General features: G+C 46.1%; 1 protein-coding gene across 1 annotated transcript in view; it reads right to left on the minus strand.

The window, feature by feature from the left end:
• The window catches only part of slc10a7 (solute carrier family 10 member 7), an 87,628-nt gene that overhangs the window by 3,502 nt on the left and 64,192 nt on the right, over positions 1–19,934 (minus strand). The window contains exons 11-13 of the mRNA XM_036551874.1: positions 16,041–16,206; positions 13,488–13,539; positions 13,196–13,269 (exon numbers count right to left, since the gene is read on the minus strand). Coding sequence (XP_036407767.1) covers positions 13,196–13,269; positions 13,488–13,539; positions 16,041–16,206 — 292 coding nt within the window. The remainder of the gene's footprint in view (positions 1–13,195; positions 13,270–13,487; positions 13,540–16,040; positions 16,207–19,934) is intronic.

Consider the following 19,934-nt stretch of genomic DNA (forward strand, 5'->3'; position numbering starts at 1 on the left):
AGTGTGATGGTATTTGAACTGTCTTGCGTTATCTTAGAAATCTGATGACATTATCAACGTGACTGATCTGAGATGGAAAACTAATAACTGATGATTGCGATCCTCAAGATCCTGTTATTAATATCTTTACAACCCTGATAACTTTGTTTTCCTACAGCTATGTGTGTTTTGCTACAGCTATGGACAGCATTTATCACCTGGTTCTCATACAGTCACTCCACAAACCAAGCAACTACTGTATAACTGTGCAGCATGTACAGTCTATTTGTCTACATGCCATAATTCTGAGATCTACATGGTTACATTTCACATCAGTCAAGGCAAAGCTCGCCACGCATGTACCGCTGCACGCGTTTACAAAATATTCTTGGACATATTACTGCGTTCAGCAGCGGTTCTGCACGTACTTAACACACTGAAAACATTAGATGAATCTGCCTCCGGGTGACTCCAACTTCATGTGTGTTACTTCTGAGTACACTTAAAATATGAACAAAATCCCTTTTCAAAGGGAATAATGTACAACAACATCAGGCCAGCATTTGATATATTTATTTAATTTTTTTTTTTTGGCTCGCATTAATTTTAAACAGCGTTTTAAAGGGAAGTTGAGGCAAACTACACTGCAAGCCACAGACAAAGGGACTGCTATGCAAATGGATTAAATGCATGTCAAATTGCGGTGAAGAATTGATGAGGACACGGAAAGAGATTCTCTTGTTTGAGATGGGGGGGGGGGGGGGGGGGGGTGAAATGGCTGAGGACAAGTGACGCCCGATTCAAAGGAAAGTTCAGCGGAGCTATCATGGCAGCCTTACGACTCGCGGATGAATTTTCAATGCGCCACTCCGTCGGCTTTCTGTGTCACTCTCCCAGCGAAGACCCCCCCCCCCACCCTCCCCTCCGCACGTTCTCCGAAGATGACATCTGACTTTATGGAACAGGCGCTGGCGCACGCATTCGGAAAGGACCGGGAGCCGTGGCACTCAGGAAAAAAAAAAAAAAGTGTTTATGAAAGATTCATCAAAAATGTCTCTAATCTGCGATGCATTGTCTGAGATGTGATAAAGCACATATTGTAAATGGGTTCCTCTTCTGACTAAAGTAATTTCTTGCAAGGGGCTCTCTCCGGCACCAGACAAGTACATCGTGCGAGGGGACGAGGAGCACTTTCTGGGCGCATTACTACCTGCTCCGAAACACTGGGGAGATCTCTTAATGTACGGCCGGCCACATTTCCATGTCAGGCGTGACACGTTCGTCAAAAAATTACCCGACAGATTCTGACGTTTCTGCACGCTCCAGAAGGAGTGCTTTCAAGTGACATCTGCCAACGATGTCTAAGTAACTTCCTGTCACCCCCCCTCCATCCCCCCACCCCCCTCCACCACCCCCGGCTGGGGAAGTAAAACAATAAGGAAGGCAGCTCCTTATAATATTAGTTTTCCCAGCTCAGCTGCAGTTTGGCTCTTATGCACAAATCATAACTATATTATTGGGGATGTGACTGAAATGTCACAGGAAAGGAGGAGGTCTGAGCTTACAGCGTAGGAACCTTATTATTGCAATCCTTGTTTCCCCGGGGGCGTACCCCTCCAGGACGCCCCGTTTAAAAACGCGCCAACCCCTTTTAAAATATGACCCCCGTGCAGGAGCGGACAAAAATGACCTTTTGACACCTCGACCATCCTGCCCCACCTGACAGCACTGCGATCGCTTCGCCCCAAAGTCCCGGCGATGAAAGCAAGAGGAATGACAGACAGGTGAGAGGGCCCCGCCCACTACCTGCAGTCCCGCTCTTCCCCACTTTGTCTCTCTTTGATCCCGTCTCTGCTTGTCTTTCAGTCATAAGCTCCCGCGATTTTGTTTTTATCACAGGGAATCCAGCAGCTTGGAAGCAAAGTCGTAAACAAGTCATTCTCACTTCAATGAGTGATTCTGACACGTTCTGCTGGGTTCTCTTTTTTAACCCCAACTTGTTATAAAACAGATAATTTGGGATTCACTTTAGAGATTTCGGTAGCTCTGTAGCTAGCATGAGGTCTCTTTTTCCTCATAAATCAATATCATATATGTGGTCAGGAAAATAATAATGTCTGCTGGGTATCAGCGCCACACAAGCAGCGATACACTGTATCAACTGAACGACCAGGTGAACAAACAACATGCATTTACCCTCTGAGCATTAATTGTCTTACCCAACCACCATATGTCACTGAGGCGCAACATGTTCATTTTCCTTTTGTAGGAAAGGCGGTCAGCGTTTGAACATTAAACAGTGGTTAGGAGCGTGTTCTGATGAAAGCAGTAAACGTACATGCCTCTGGAAGGCAGATAGATAACTGGTAAGTCCAACAAATGACATTTTCTTGGGTTCACTTCGTTTCCAGAAATGTCCAGGTGTTCTTGTGGACAAACAAATTGCCCAACTGATGCTCCGTGCTTGTGGAAGTTGGGAGCTGACATGCTGTAGAACGGCTGATTCTACAGACAAGTTACAAGGCCAGCAGTAAGGGTTCAGAACAGACACATCCTGGTAAAACAGAATCTCCGCAGAGATTGATGATGGGTAAAAATCTATCGAGAAGAACTCTTTCTCACAGGTGTCATACAAAGAGAACACCTCTCCCCTTTCCAACACCTCATGGCCAATGACTAAACACTGAAACTCATAAAAGAGGAGTTTAAAACTGGACCTACGGTGGACTTTGGGGATGATGCTACTACTCGAATGCAGGACAATGGCACAACAGTTTGGGGCTCAAAGAGAAGACCCAGACACAAATCAGTGCTTCCTGAGAAAACATCAACTACCATTCAAGCAACTCCACTGAATAATTCTACTACACCTGGGGAGAAAGGCCCAGCCTTCATAAAAAGGGGAGGCAGATATAGATATGACGGCACAAATCTGAAGAGCAAACACGGCAGTTCACCTGATCCAAATGGTGTAAAATTCCAGACGAACGTCAATCCCAATAAGTACCAGACTCCTTCTTTCCACTGTCCAAATCAGTTTAAGTGTATGGATCAAAAATGTGGAGTTACATAAAAAAAGAACTTTAGCCCATCACATCACTATAAAAACAAGATGGTCAGGAAAAAAACACAGACCTATAAGAATAACTGCACAGGATCCCACAGAGCGATACAGCGGGAGTTAGTAAAGTCAGTCAAAAAACAGCATGAAAGGCAACAGCACGGAGGCACAGCGTTCACGTGGGCCCATGGAGGCTGGAATGGGAAAGAGCAACTAGAGAAGCACGCTCCATTGTGGAGCCAAAGCCCTGTGGAAATAGCGAACCAGCTATGATATCTAATGAAAAAATACTTCGGCACGCGCTGTTGTTTTAAGTCATACCTGCAGGAAATTATAACATGCCCCAAACGTATTAAAACATCTGGTTACGCGCGCCGAATTCTCCCGTGGTAGTCAGTAACCCTCAAACAATGCCTCTGGCGTCACCATGGCAATGGCCTCTCTCGAGTGAGTGACCTCTGCACTGGAAGTGGTGTAAAATATGTCAGGGTTACCGCATATCGCTGGGCTACGCACAAAACGAATTCAACAAAGCAGCGCATCGGCTACAGGAGAGAAGTGGGAATTTTTACGTGAGTGGATCTGAGCATAACCTCGTATTTTCACCTATTCCTCTGCCTCCAGACACAGCAGAAGAAAGATGTTCTCGGTGTGCACTGGAGGCAAGGTGACAATTAAGAGCGCAATTTTTCCACAAGAATGACAAAAACACAAAATTAAACATCTGCATTAAGCATTAAAAATGTAAGAAATAATTTTTCTCCCCATTTTATTTCACTCAATTTCTAAAGAGAGAAACCAGTGCTGTGCGCAAACTTAACACTGACATGCTCAAAAAAACACTTTTTTCTTCATGATTCTTGTAGTCCTTATGAGATTAGAAGGACTGTCTGTGGAAAAGGAGCACTTTGTCAGCGAGACTTTACATCTCTCTGTGCACTCTAATTAATGTCTGGCTGACAGAAACGTTGGCTTGCATCATCAGCTGGCAGAGGGTATTTGGTTCTTGGCTTAAAGATGTAGTTTGCAATGCTCAATCGTGTACCTACGTACTTGACATTCATCGTCAAATGCTGAATTTTATTTTTGAATCCGAGGTACACTGTAATAACTGAAAAACAGCATCTTTTCCCCTGCATACGGGGAGCATTTCATTTTTTGAAATGGTCCACAAAATCCATCTCTACAAAACACTGCTGAACCTCTAATGTCGAAGGCACATATTTATCAACACATTACCAGCAGCAAAGTACACAATACAGAAATGATAAAGAAAAAAACATGACGAGGAAAAAAAAACTGGCAAATCTGTCCCGATTTGCGCAAACTATTTAGTCGCGAAAAGGATGGTTTTCAGTCAAGTGTCAGGTGAGTGGAAAACTGGCAGTGACAGTGAGCCCCCTGTCTCTCCGCATTGCCCCTCACGCACAGATCAGAGCACAGATGAGAGGGGACAGTTCTCACGGAGAGACAGGCTCGCTGCGCCGCTTCCTCACTTTAACTCGGTTACGCAACGCACTCATCCTCGGCGCACCGGCTGCGGCGCCTCCGCCTTTCCCTGCCGGTCGCGCTCCTCGCCATTAAAGACCGATGAGCTTGATGTCCGTAAAAACAACGTAATGCAGTTTGTGTGTCGTGTCCGGTTTGCGCGGAGCCCAGGCTTCCGCGGACCGAATGAATTATTCGGGGGGGGGGGGGGGAGAAAAGGGAAAAGAGCGACTTTGTTATTCATCCGTCTCTTTGTCACGAAACGAGAATGAAAGACGCCAAGAGCTCGGGAGCGAACCGATGCCCCGCGGGGGCGAGGTTGCGCGGTTCAAACAAAGTAAACAACTGTTTCTCTCTGATGCGCGTTTTAGTACCGCTGGAGGCGAAGTCGCCTTCCTTGCGCGGCTGCCGGTGTGGCGCAGTCAGCGGGGGAGCGGAGATTTTCGCAAACTCCGGTCCTACGAGTCCCTCCCAAACGACACAGGAGACTCACTCCTAATTACTTGGAGAAACATAGCGGTTAGCTTGCAATAACCCTGCTCGATTAATTAAATATTGTACACCAGGTAGCTGTAGCTACATTTTATGACTTGTAACGCACATTTGTACATACAAATACTCTTCTCCCGTTGTCATTTGCATTGGCTGATGCCGGGTCTCACTTTGCCTGCAGATTTTCACATTGGTGGGAGCACGCTGGTTAGTGTGGTTGGGAATAGTTATAACACAGAAGTTTGTTGCTTTGAAGAGATTTATTTCTCATAAGAAATAAACAACCAACAACGAGCCCATAGGGGATGTTCCATTATACTGTTTTGTTTTGCAAATATCTCTTAAGTAAGGCTGAAACAAGAAGAAAATCATACAGATGGCCCCAGGTACGTATGAACTCTTTTTTCCAGAAGCACAGTTTTAAAAAAGTAAATAAATAAAATTTACTACCTTACTGAAGGAAATATTCCCCATGTATATACAATTACATGAAAGATAAAAGCATTCACTATGCCAGAAAGTACTAATTCTGGCAAATATGAGAGTTTGCACAGATGTTGCTTTACTTTTTTTAAGTTAAAAAACAAAGCACAGCTGTAGGGATATTCAACCTACAGTTAAAAGCCGAAATCTCAAAGCCGCATTGGCAAAATTAACAATTTCTTTCTTTTTTTCCCCCCCATTTCTTTTCAAATGACAACATCTTTCAAAGGAATTGTGTTTTACAAAGAACTGAAATGAGCTTGTGGTGTACACACCTCCTGCAATATAAGGGAAGATTAAAAGACCATGCGAAGAACAGGGAAAGTGCTTAACTTATGGAAAGCTGTGTGTTGCCTGCAGGCTAAATCCATCTGTGAGCTGAAAACTTTGCTGCAGTTAGTGTAGCTGTGCAGCTCACACACCACGGCCAGAATGCAGTCAGTGCACCTTTCACTCCAGTACCCTAAACACACACACACACACACACACACACACACACACACACACAAAACAGATACACAAATATACACACAAAACACAGACAGAAACACACACACAAAACTACTGCCAGAACACTTTTCACATGAATTAGAGTCATCTTTTCTCAGAGCACTTATGTTCTCCAGGTGCATCAGTGCCCATTCAGTAACACTGCGGTTCTCATTCGCACTCTCTTCCTACTTAGGCACGTACCTCGGAACTCCTGCTGCTGGACAACTCACTGCAGCGTCTTCCACAATGCAGAGCACACATCTACAGAGATACGCACCCGGGTCTGACTCCAGCCAAACTGTGTTAGGCAGACAAAGGCCCCACTCTGCGGCCACATACACTCAGCCCTGTACATTACATTACATTATTGTCATTTAGCAGACGCTCTTATCCAAGGTAACTTACACAGGTTACAATTTTTGCGTGTTATCCATTTTTACAGCCTGATATTTACTGGGGCAATTTATGGGTTAAGTTAAAGGGTTAAAGGGTACAGCAGCAGTGCCCCAGCGGGGAATCGAACCAGCAACCTTTTGGTTACGAGCCCTGCTCCTTACCACTATGCTACACTGCAGCCTGCTTCACCCATATTCATTTTCAAGTCACCTTCTCTTACTACGCACTCAGACATCATTTCATTTTTAAACAAGAAATTGCAACATTAATTAAGATACGCCTACTTATTAAAACAGGTACACTGTAAACACGTGACCTGAGTGAAAAGGTTTTAACGAGGCACATGCTCATATCAGCAGTGTGCTGTTTACCGCACTCAAATTTAAAAGGGCAAGTTCCACATTCCACAACAGTCACAACAAGCAGACTTAAAAACACTACACATTTACACATATATTATTCCAAAAAAATAGCAAAGTACCCCCCAACGCTTTGTGCGGTACTTTTAAATGCAAATGAGGCTTCATTAAAAATTGTAACCAAAACGCGTTGACACAAGGAGCCCGGCCTTTATTGACTTAGCCACTTCCAAACCTGACGCTCCCTGCAGGCAGAAAAGGTACAAAGGTTTACCTAAATGGATATTTAAATTGCAAGAGCTCAGGGCAAGAAGAAATGTGTCTTTCAGCAATAACATCTGGCGAGATGTAACATTTGCACAAGCGGCTCTTTGTGTAGGACTAATTCATTAAAGGCTGCCGCAGTAAAACTGTTCCTTTGAACACGGTTCAAAATAGCTGTACCGCGATCCCTCTGCAATCAGGAGGGAGATGGTGGCAATATTTAAATGGCATAATAAAGTTTCATTAATGTAGATGAGCTTGACGGCAAGCCACTTTTTCCACCATTGTACCTGCTGACTGCCAAGGGTGTGTCTTCCTCTATGTGGGACCGTAAAGTGTTAAGTATTTAGAGCTCAGGGATGGTGTGTTGAGTATTTAGAGCTGTGGAGTGGTGGTGTGTTCAGTGCTGAGAGCTGTGGGGTGGTGTGTTCAGTACTGAGAGCTGTAGGACTGTGATGTGTTCAGTTTGGAGAGCTGTGGACTAGTGGTGTGTTCAGTGCTGACAGCTGTGGGATGGTGTGTTCAGTACTGAGAGCTGAGGATTGCTGTGTTGAGTATTAGGAGCTGTGGGACTGTGACGTGTTCAGTATGGGAGCTGTGGGTTGGTGTGTTTAATATTAGGAGCGGCGGAGGCCTGCTCTGTACAATCACTGCGTCTGCCCGCCCTTTTGATCTCCTGCAAATGGGAGCCAAAAGCAGGGGCCGCCCCACCGCACGGCACACACACAAAGGGCCGGCGCTGAAACTGCAGGATCGGCAGCCTAATCCATCTCTGCTACCCAAAGCAAGGCTTTCTTGGACCAGGCCCAAAACAATGGCACTGGAGCAGCCCCCTGGATGGGAAAAACATCTGCCGCTTATTACCGGGGCTTGTACAAGCAGAGGAGAAGAGGAAGAGATCAGAGAGATAGAGTGGAGAGAGAGAGGGGGAAAGAGAAAGAGAGAGAAACAGAGGACAGAGAGCCGGTGAAAAAAATAAAGAGAGGATGAAGGAGATAGAGGAAAGAGAGTGGGTGAAAGAGGTGAAGAAGAAAGAGGAAAAAACAGTGGGTAGAAGAGACAGAGAGAGAGAAGACGTCAGTGAAAGTGAGAGATAGAGAAAAAAGTGGGTGAAAGAAAGAGAGAAGAAACAGAGAGAAAGACAGTGGGTGAAAGATAGAGAAAAGAGGTTGGTGAAAGAGAGCGATAGAGGAAAAAGTGGGTGAAAGAAGTTGAGAGGAGAGACAAAAAATACTGGGTGAAAGATGGAGAGCAAAGAGAGAGAAGAGAGAAAACAGAAAGAGAACAGAGAGAGAGATGGTGAAAGAGACAGAGAGTAGGGAGAGAGGGGGAGCCAGGCAGGTGATAAGGTGGGCTGACTTCGCCCCCTGCATTTTTAAACGGGACACGCAGAGCGCTCTGGCATTATCGGATCTCTCGCACGCTGAATTATTCAAATTATCCCAGGGAACCGCCGGCACCTCGGCTCCACCTGCAGCCGCGACGCTGCTTTGTAAACAAATGTACGGTGTCGCGCCTCCGATCCGGGAACCACCTCCTTACACGGGTAACGGGACCTAATTTATTTAACGCCCCCCCGCGTGCGTGCGCACACGGGCCCGAGCCATTACTCACCCGCACCCGTCTCTTAAAGAGGGGAGGCCACCTCCTTCACCCCCTTCACCCCCCCCCCCCCCCCCCCCCCCCCCCCAAGCACCATTCAGGTGCTTCTCAGATCGGTTTGTTGTGAAGGGTGGATATTAATGAGGGCGGGGAGGGGGGGACGTGACGGGCCCTAATAAATTACCCCCCCCCCCGCGCCAGCCGAGCTCTCCCCTGGGTCCATGGATCCCTTTCTTCACATACTCCCGTGAGCAGGATTATAAAGGGTTACCAGCTGGGCTGTGCCCTCCTACCCTGAAGCCCCCCCACCACCCCCGCCCTCATCATCACAATAGCTCAACGTCCCCATCAACGCCCGCTCTCGTGATTAAGGGGGTGCTGCCCCCCCCACCCCACCCCCCCTTCTGTAGGCAGTCATTAAAATAGAGGAGGGGGGGAAAGAGCAAAGACACCTTGGCACACGCTCTAATGAAAGCCATGAATCAAATTTTGCTTAAGAACATATTAGTACCATCATTAAGGCTGTACAAAGGGCAGGCTGGGGTGAAATGACAGGTCCTTTACCCCCTTCATGAGCAATAATAAGCCTGATACGTGTGTGCATGCGCGCACGCGTGTGTGTGTGTGTGTGTGTTTGCGCGCGCACTCTTGGAATTCCCAATTCTGACTACTCTTTCTGCCAACGAGTACAAAAGTGCCTATTTATCGAATGCTTTATATTGATGAGTCGAGGACATTCAACCGAAAATGTTGGCGCATTTTCTGAATGGGATTTGCGCAAACAGCGGTCTTTGAACGGCTGAGATCAGGAGCCGGGACGAAGCAGCGGTAAGCCGTGCGGCGCGGTCTGACTGCGAACGCCGTGCCATCCACGGGATCTCTGAACATCTTCCTCTTCCGATCTGCTTCGCCCCCTTCCTCACGGTGCAATTGAAAAAGGAAAACACAAGCAATTCAAATATACTTAACATTTACAGTGCATAGGCGATGGAGCCGGCTTTCATCTCGGAATTAAAGGGAAAAACGTTGGAGCGGATCTCGATTTCTGGATTTCTTTGAAAGAGCATCGACTCAGAACTGATGCAAGAGGGAGCAAAAGAAGCAGGAAGTGGGTTTCACTGGCATGCCGCGCCGCTGGGGGAAGTACGGTGAAGGGGCTCGGCCGGGGAATACGGGTTTTGAGCGCAAAGGAAACTAGAAATGAATTCTTTTTGGAGAGCGGGTGATGCAGCCAACGTCGAGCGCGGCGTCCGTGTGACTGCGTCCCACGCGCCACCGCTCCCTGTATCTGGGTTGAGCGCGGAGCTCGGAGTCGATCTCTCAGGTAGACTGCTTCGTTTCTGCCGGGACGCCGCGGCGCTAACACAGCCCAGCTCTCCAGCTCTCTACCTCAACAGTCAGCACGTATCCGTGGTGCCACTGGCGGCGGGTTAGTCATGCAGACCTCAGGGTGAGAGGGGGTCCGTAGTGTCCACTTGCCTCCGTGCGGCCCGCTTCGTGGCCTCGTCCCCCCTTCGGGGCCCAAACGGTTATTCTCCCCCACCCTCTTCCTCCCAAACACCGACCACGGCGCCCGGGCCTCCCCAGGCCTCATTAGCGAAGCCATGATGAAATTAGCTGAAATACTCGTCACCGGCACCGGCGTTAAGCTCTTCTGACGGCCGCCTCTAAATCATGGATAAGCACTGCTGCCTCGGCCAGCCCGCGGCCTACGCTGGCACGAACGGGGCGGGCGCCAGCACCGCCGCGTGCCCCGCCGCAGCGGCCGGCCCTCGCAGGGCGCATCAAAGTTTCACGCGGCTCGTCTTTCCCCGGGACAAACGCAACAGATCGGCCTTTTTCGCTCCGCAGAGGTGGGAGCTCGGGCTGGCAGGAGCAGGAACAAGCCTGCGACGCAGGGAGAGAGAGATCACAGGGACGCCACGGAGACGGCCCATTAACTTTTAAACCTCGCAGTTTTCGTGCTGGCGGCTCCTCGGGCGCGGCGCTAATAATAATAAGAAGGCCCAAAACGCCCCCACCCCGAAAGTGAGTGCCCTTCAAACAGGTGAAAATCAGCCCCACCGCCTGCAGGACCGCAACACAGCTCAAAAACCTCTTCTTTATTATTAAACTGTGAAAATGAAAGATTGATAGTATTGATATGATGCCACTGTGGAAAGAAGGAGAAGTCGAGCTGCATTAGCGGAGAATAACAAAATACGCGCGAGAGAAATTTATACTTGTTTGAAGCTCATAAAGAGGCTGGAAAAAGGGAGCAACGTCCACCTGGTGTAATTTCTTCTTAAAATGTCAGGTTTTAAAAATAATCAAAATAACAAAGTGGTAAAACCTTCCAAATATAGCCTTGCATTATTTATTTTCATAAACCCATAATGTTAAAACTACACTGAATCAAAAGGTTACAATAATATTTATAATACAACAAATGAATGATACTATTGCGAGAGAGGATTCTCTCGGCTGTTTGGTTTTGTTTTCTCAATTTCATTTTTCTCAGGCTTCAATGACCCAGATGTTTGTGTTCCTTGCGCTTTCAGTTATACAAGTTATCAGTAGAAATATTTAATGCTATGAATAGGTTCTGGCCTGTGTAAGTGAACAGTGTTAAAGCAGACTTACATTAACACCTCTGCATTAATTATAGGGACAGTCAAACTGAAAAAAATTCCAACACGGTAATTCTCTGAGCAAACCTACTGTTGCTGTGCTTAGGACAGACCAAGTCTTTTCGACCTGCGTATCGAACATGCTGTGTAACACGCTTTTTTCCCCAGCTCTTTTATTCGCAAACAATCTGATACAAACAGTTACACAGGGTCAGTAATAAACAAAAAAAGCTTTCTTTCTTTCCCCATAACATGCCGTGCAAGATACTTTCCACTTGCATCTGCGGAATAGGCATCGTTCTTCAATGAGAAGATGATGCGTGAATATTATTGCAGGTTAATACAATTTAGGGTTTCTTAATTTTTAATAGTGCTTAGTGCATATGTAAATATTTAATGAGCTCTTTATGCTCCAGATACAGTAACAAAGAGGTTAATCAGCATAAACTGGGGGATATGGCACAATCGGAGGCCGTTCCTGGGGTGCAGGGAATAATGTATGGGTAGCTTGAGTCCAGTCGCAGACTCAACAAAATCACTGCTCACTCCAGCGTCTTAAGCTTAAGAATGGAACAAGCAATATTACTGCTACTAATAATAAAATTTTATTCATTTATTCATTTGGCAGACGCTTTTATCGAAAGCGACTTACAAGTGAGGCAGAGTACTACACAAGCAAAAAGCCATATGAGGAGTCAACAATATTAGAAGCGCTGCATGACCAAGCTTCAACAGTTGGCCAGACAAGGTACAAGCAGGTACAAAATGCAACACTCCTGTTGAATGCTGGCACTCAACATCATCAACGTCTCAAATGAAAGACGAAGAGAAACGAACCCAATTGGTCAAATGTTTTCCTTCATTCACGTGTGAGCGGTTCTGTTAGACGTGAACAAGCCCTGATGGCTGCCATCATCACGCATGTCTTCCTACAAGCTTTGGCTTGTTTCCTGCCAGAATATCCGAGACATCCGTCAGTCGAAAGAGACGGTCAGACTTAATTAACATGAGAGTGGTGTGTTGCAAGCGGATTAATATTTCAGCGTTCGACTCTGTCCTGTCACTAACACAACCGTAACACAGCCATGAGTGACTACTGCACAATGGGACCATGAAAAATGCACAGGTCACTTAGAACCGAGGGCTGTTCATATGAATGTTATTTGCCACGTCCCAAGTGTCTCGACCACTGAAGATGAGGACTGCATCCATGTCTCCATTCTGAATTATGAAAACAATGTTCTACCACACACATATGTGTACATACTTTACCAAATAAAATATACTGCGCATACATAATATAAGAATGTATACGATATGCTATATCTGTTATATGATGAAACTACTGGCCCTTGAACTTCAACTTTACAGGAATTCATCCAAACAGCAAGCAGTTCTTTCACCATAAACAACTGCGTTCAATATGGCAGACTGTGAAGGAGCTGGCTTTCTCAGTAGCTAACTTCACTCTAAAAAAGGTTTAAATGGAGCGTTTATGCAGATTATATAGAATGCAAAAAAATAATAATCAAGTAAAAATGGGCTTTATTAACTGCAAAGCCAAATTGGGCCAAAGTACTGCCATACAGTATTCATTAAATCTACTTGTCTGGACCTGGCTCTAATGGTTATTGCTATAGGTTTGTTGTACAGACGCCCCTTCTACAGGACAAATTCCATAGATGACACTTTGGGGGTCATCCATTTATGCAGCTTCATATTGAAGTGACGCAGGACAGCAATGCTGCTACAGGGTACAAAATCAGCACCCTACCAGGGATTAGACCCAGGAACCCTCCCGTTACAAGCCCTCTCCTCCAGCCTCTGTGTCAAACGCATAAACCTGGCTGAGCTGGAATTCTCAGTTCAACCAACACAGACGGCTGAGGGATACGGTCTCATTTACACCAATCAGAGGGTGCAAGTCATGATGACTACAACCTGACAGAAAAAAAGAGATAGGTACCAACCTAAAGTGAGGGATTTGTGTGTAGAACAGAACATAATCGCCACAGTATCTGCTGGCGTGAATCCTGACTTCTTTCTGTAGAAGAGAGAGAGAGAGAGAGAGAGAGAGAGAGAGAGAGAGAGAAAGGGAGAGAGCGAAAAACAATCTTCGATTAAGAGACAAAGATGTCAATCTCACCCTCCAACAAGGCATCGTGGGATTGAGAGAAACGCGAAAGGTCTGAGGCGGGTTGCCTTTCAGCGCGGTGCGCTGGAGTGCAACGTGCTCGGAGGCAGAGGAGCAGCAACGCTTACCTTGTGGTGAAGAGAAACGTTAGCAGCATGAAGCTCAGCTGGATGGAGAAAACTGGAAAAGACAAAGGCAGACAAACAAAACAAAAGACTTGTTAGGGCCGCAGAGACGGGGAGCGAGGGGCCCGAGAAACTCCGCTAATCTCAACAACGCGCAACAAAAAGCTTCTCCTCAGACGTGTTGAAATTCGGATGGATGTGAGGGGTGAGGAGGTCGGCTTCGCAAGTGCGGTCTATAAGCCAGCGGTGGTTTAGGATTTTGGGTTTTCTCTCCAAATCGTGTAATGCTTCCTGAAACAACAGCACTAAAATCTCATAGTGTCTTATGCTACATCCAAACCAAACACAGCCAAGCAAGATGACCATCTGGCCAGCAGTTTTTTTCCATCTACCAGTATTTACACTGGGCATAATTTCACTATCTTGGCAATTAAATGACTTGAAGTAAAGAGATTAAAAATAGACATCCAAGTCTTTAAATCCAGCTACACGGGGCCAGTTTCCTGGCTTTTAAAACTGCATGTGATTGGTCAGTTGAGTGGCGATAAGATGACTGTAAAGAATATTCCATTAAAGCAATGTGATCTGTGACCACCACTTTCATTACCCTTTTGGCATTACAAATGTCCCCAAACACTACATTTTACTTTACCTCAGTTTAAAAAAAAAATGAAAAAAAGTCACTGAATTATTTCTTAAGTGTGTGTATCATGTACCCATTGTTTTCTATATGGTAGAGCTTAAGCAAATTCAAACAATATCAATGACCTGCTACAGATTTTGATAGTAAATTCTGTGAAAAGAGATTCTCTTGGTCTAATATATGTGTAGAAATGTAACCCGTGAATAGCTAAAAAGATAACTATGATGTTATCTTTTTTTTTAATCTGCACTTGATTCATGATGAACTACTTTTCCATTAAATCGAATGTGAAGTGTGTGGCCATCAAGGGCTTTTAAAGGCGATCAAACAGGCGTGTTTTCATCAAAGGCAGCCCTCTACGCCTCTTCAGTGGGAGGCAGTGACCCCAGCACGGGAGGGAACGAGAGAGGAGGATTGTGGGAGACACACGGACGGCGAGACCCCCCAGAAGCATCTGCTGAAGTCCGAGACGCGTGTGAGGCTACAAGCCATGTCTCTCTCGCTGGGATTTAGCACGAATCTCCACGCACGCACACAAAGGTGTGCACTGAATACATAAACAGTACACGCACATACACGCGTACACACACAAACAGACACGCACAATACACACTCGAATACATTACACACAGACCCCCCTGCATGAGGCATGTCTACAGAATGAAGAGGCTGACTCAGATGGACCATTCCATCTGAGGAAATTATTTCTCCTCTTTATCTCACGCGGTGAGCGATTTTTAGATTACGTATTCTGTAAAATGAGGCCACTTGTAAGCAGCAATGCACTGTTTTCACAGAGATGAATTAAATCGCTCAAAACAAACAATTTATCTGGAGCGCACTGGGACCCACCATGATGACAAAGCACCATCAGATTTGCTATGCCAGAGGCGGCACACTTTTTCCCCAAAAAATCCCACAAAAGCCCTGCATGCCTCAGCACTCCATTCAGCATTTCACCTGTGTGTTATACACCTGTAACGGTCAATGAAAAAATTACACTACCAGTCAAACGTTTGAACACACCTGATTACAAAAATGGGAAATGTGTATTCACAGCCATTTTGATCAAACGACTTATGCTTAAATGCTTGAAATTTGTTTTTTAGACAAATATAGCGAGTTGATGCCCATGTATGAATTTCATTAAATTATTTTAAAAAAATATTTTTTGGCTGCTTTGACGAATAAAATATAAGAAAGTTTTCTGCAGAATTTGATTGGTGGGTACGATTGGGGAGGGAGAGAATACTGCAAGTGATGGACACCTCACTGGAACCTTGCAATTAAGAAAACGACCATCAGCACATTTGCTGTATAAAGCGCCACACTGGAGGGAAAAGGACCCGACCACAGACGTGCTGGGGCCCTCTCCAAAAGCCGAACGGGCATATTTTTAGCCTCCCTGGCCATGTCCCTGTCTCTGTGTTTGTAACTGAGCAGGCCATAGCATAGGGCGTGTCGCAGGCGCCCTGCGCCCCCCCCCCCCCCCCCCCCCCGGGCGTGGGTATGGGGCGAGCGCGGGGGGTAAGAAATGGACCGCAGCTATTTCTGAAGCCCAGACAGGTGAGGTATAGGCCCCCTCGCTCCGCCCCTCCTCGCGAATGATGTGCTCTTAACCCCGGCGGACGGCCCCGAGACGGGGCGTCTAAAGCTAACAGATTGCTTTAATACATAAAGGAATAAATATGAGCCCGGACAAGATTAAAGAAGATGCGGGCTTATAATTAGCCCGGTCGCCCATGGCTAGGGATCACTATTAAATCTCTGCCAGGGCTGATTAACCGGCCATGTCGGGCGGGTGGCCAGGAAGGATGAAGGAACCTGCCAGGCGGGACGGGGGCAGATTATTCACACACACACACACACACACACAGGCCCGGGCAGGGGGAAGTGGGCAGGGGATTACTCACTGATGAACACCACCAGGACCAGGCTGAGGCGGTCCAGGTCGATGCCGGGGTTGGAGAAGGTGTCGCAGAAGGTGGTGTAGATTATCATGAGCAGGACGCAGCTGCTGACGGCCCCGAACGGAGGCTTCCTCCTCTCCAGCCAGTCCTTAATGAAGCGGCGGCAGACCTGGGGAGGGCGAGGGGGGGAGAGAGTGAGCGTGCGACGGGATGGGGGGGGGGGGGGGGGGGCGTCAACAGGTTGCATTCGGGAGGCGAGCGGGGCGTGACAAATGCAGGGAGACAGCAGAGTGGCGCGCGGTGACTGAGAGATCACCCCCCCCCCCCCCCCCCCCGAGGTTTTCGGAGCACGTCTGTCCCGCTGCAGAACCGGAGCGTTTTCGATGCGACTCCTCCAGCTGGGGCGCCCGCATGAGGGGCACATTTTCACCCGAGCTTCCGGGTGGGGGGGGGGAGGTAATCATCCCAGACGCTCTTTGCTAGCTGTCACCGAGACGTCCCCATTAGACCTCCCAGAAGCCCCGGTCCTCTGTTGATTTTAATGGATGCATGTAATTACCGCAGTCCCCTTCCACATCCACAACAATCCCGAGCACAGCTCCGAGAACAACTCCCACTGACATTATACGGAATTTCACCGGGGCGCCTAATCGAAAGTGATCAGCGGAACAATTTAATATTTAAATAGCCAGCAACGCACCAGAAGTTTCTAATTAAATTATAACTCATGCTTGAAAAGCAAAAGTGCATGTGTTGTGGGAGAGTGAATAATTCATCTGCCCTATATCCAGTCTCTCTGTTAACCTGAGGACAAATGGCATTAGCAAGCTTTTAGACTGGAGCTACCGGGGAAAAAAAAAAAAAGAACAACGGGATCGTGTTCGGATTTTATCATTTCGAGTCAAAGTTTTATCTGCCTCCGAGGCTGAGGTGCATATGAAACTAGGGAGGGGGGAAATCTAGCCTGTATTTTGAAGGATACTTGCATATTAAAGGACACATATTGTTTTTGCAAATAAAATAGTACTAGAATATTAGTCTACATGGCAGCCTACTGGACAATGTTGCCACATTATTACCTTTTCCAAAACAGAAATTTGCGTTATTGAAGAATTGAAGAAGACTGAAAAAATTCTCCAGAAAGAATTAAATATGCAATTATTGGAAGAGTTCATTCATTAATTTGTTTTCCCAAAAATGAAGATGCATAATATGAAAAATGTAAAAAAATCATATTAATGATAATATTCCAGATATAAAATACTGAGGCTTTTTAGAGTAATGGGCCCAACCCATTTTCTGAGAGAATGTGACCCAACATTACATCATCATTACAACACGTTATATAAATGTAATATAGCTCCGGGATATAGGGCCAAGTCATTTATTACATTCCAGGTAGGATACCTTTTGACCACTTCATTCCCTCGCGGCGTTATTTTGGAGGAAAAAAATACATATTTGATGAAAGCTCATTTTAATGTTCGCCAGAAATTCTTCTGCAGACCTGCACACTGGGATGGGGTGTAAATTTAGCCTTTCTGATGGACACCGACTGCGTCTGACGCGGCCTCCATTTACACTCCGGCAAAGCTAAGACTCCTCTTAACCCACTGAAATATGCAGAGCGTTAAAAAGTGAGACCCTTTAAAACGTATCGCCCCCAAAAGCGAGAGCAGAAAAGCATACCCTGTCACATGTGAATTCCTCTGATCATTTCAGCGCGCAAAAGCCCTTAGCATCGGTGTTCGGTGGCATCCTTCATATGGATCTCTGTAGAACATCTCCGCTGAATGACCGCAAGGATCACTGGGTATTTCTGAACACCGGTAGACTAGCTTGGGATTTCTTCCGTTGAGATGGAAAGAAATTCTACTCTGTTACTCTTCACAATGGCTATTCGTATTACTTCTTTTTTATGTACAGAATTCCCATAAGTAGCATATTTATGAAATGAATAAACAGTGCATGTATGTTTTGTTATGTAATTTTAACCATTATACTTTTTATATTAATATCTTCAATTATGTAAATCCATTATATTTTCACTGAAAAACTACCAATGTAACTTTTATAAAGCTCATTTATACTAAAACAATCAAATGCAAGATTTTAATCATGTTAAGTTGAAAAGTACACTTTCCTATGCTACATGCTGTAAAATATTCAGTAGTCAAACTGTGCGGGGAAAAAAAGGCTTGATATTGTGTCTGATACTGTGGCCTCTAATTGTTCTCGTAGCCTGCCACAATTGCTAATAATACATAAGATATTTGGTTTATTTCAACTGACTTGTTTAAAGCACAGACATCAAGGCTGTTTAAAGTCTATATACTAAAAATTTTAAATGTATGAGAGTGAGATGGAGGAGACAAAAATCTAAAAAAACAGAAAAGTTATTAACATTTTTCTGAAGGAATGCAGGCATATGAGCTGGAGTTCAACCGCACTACTTAGTTACTGTGTACTTGTGATTTATATTGCGCAAAGGAATGGGCCAGGAACATGGGCTAACTTTGGAGATTTGGTTAACACTATGCTGAAATGTTCTTTTCAGGTCAGTGCCTGTATGCTACTAAAAAAGATTTTTTTTTTCTTTTACCTGATTCTCAAATAGCACCTTTCTATAAGACATTTGCCTTCATCGTTTCTACCTGTGTATATAGATTCTTAATTCCTTCTTAATAGATACGAGGTGAATAATTAAGCAAACCAGCCGTGAGAGAACCGAGCTGAAACGGAAGTGAGGAAAGGTATCCGACAGCACGATTACAGCTGCTCATTACCATTCGAGTAATAAACAGACACATAACGCAACCCATTAAATAATAAACAGACACATAACGCAACCCATTAATGCGCATTCATGTGGACAGTCACAGCGAAACGGAAGACAGGCAGGATGGACGCGACTCCGCGGCAACAAACGGAATGGAAGCCGGCCGAGCGTAATCCGATAGCGCTGACTCGCCGATGTTTATTTCACACGCACCGCCACCGCTCTCCGGGCGGGGGAACAAAGCCGCCTCTCTCATCTTCTGTGGATCGCGGCGCCTTTGACCAGACCCCTCTCGGTCACCCAAGACTACTGTCGCCGCTCCGACTGTTAGACTTTCATTTTCATCTTAAACACAAAGTTAAAGAAAGAGGCGAACGGGGGGTCGCGAATGAAACGCGCCGAATTCCCCTTTTGATGCGAGATAAGTTCTAATTGTTCTGATCATGAAAAAAAAAACTACCTTTCAAGACGCCTCTGTTCCAACGGTGCTGATTAAAACATGCTTGATACTTCAGTGACAAGGCCGTATTACTTATTCATTGCAAACAGTGGATTTGGGTGTGTTACTTTGAAAAATGTTCAAAACTGGCGGCCTGTAATAAGAGCACTGAGAAGAATTCTGGCTCATTAACATTTTATCATAAAATTCTCTTTCATATGAAACACCCAATATAGACTGTCAGAATCAATCAGGTGTCCAGAAAGCAGAAGACTCGACAAGGAAGGAAAAAAATAAAAAAAAAGGGATGGGGAATACGTCAGTTGTGGCAGTCTCTGTTCCTTCTGTCTCTATCTGTCATGTTGCAACACGGCGGGCGCGATGGAGGCGGCGTGGCGGGAGAGCGTGCCGCCGAGGCGCTGGGAGAGGCTTTTTCTCGCCGCTGCCTCTCTCTCAGTGAGGGCTTCAGCTGGGACCCTGCTTCTCTTCCCAGCGCCGCGGTGCCTCGTTCAAAGGTGAGGATTCTGGCTTGGGGAGGGTGCGGGGGGGTCTTCGGAGTACTGGGATGGAGCCGTCCCTCATCTTTTTATAAATGGCGCCCACGCCTTCCCCGGTTCCCGCCCGCTTGCCTTTCGTCTCCGGCTCACGGCGGAGCGGGCCTGAGACAGGCTGCACCGCG

Source organism: Megalops cyprinoides, chromosome 18, assembly GCF_013368585.1.
Source record: "Megalops cyprinoides isolate fMegCyp1 chromosome 18, fMegCyp1.pri, whole genome shotgun sequence".
Classification (NCBI taxonomy): domain Eukaryota; kingdom Metazoa; phylum Chordata; class Actinopteri; order Elopiformes; family Megalopidae; genus Megalops; species Megalops cyprinoides.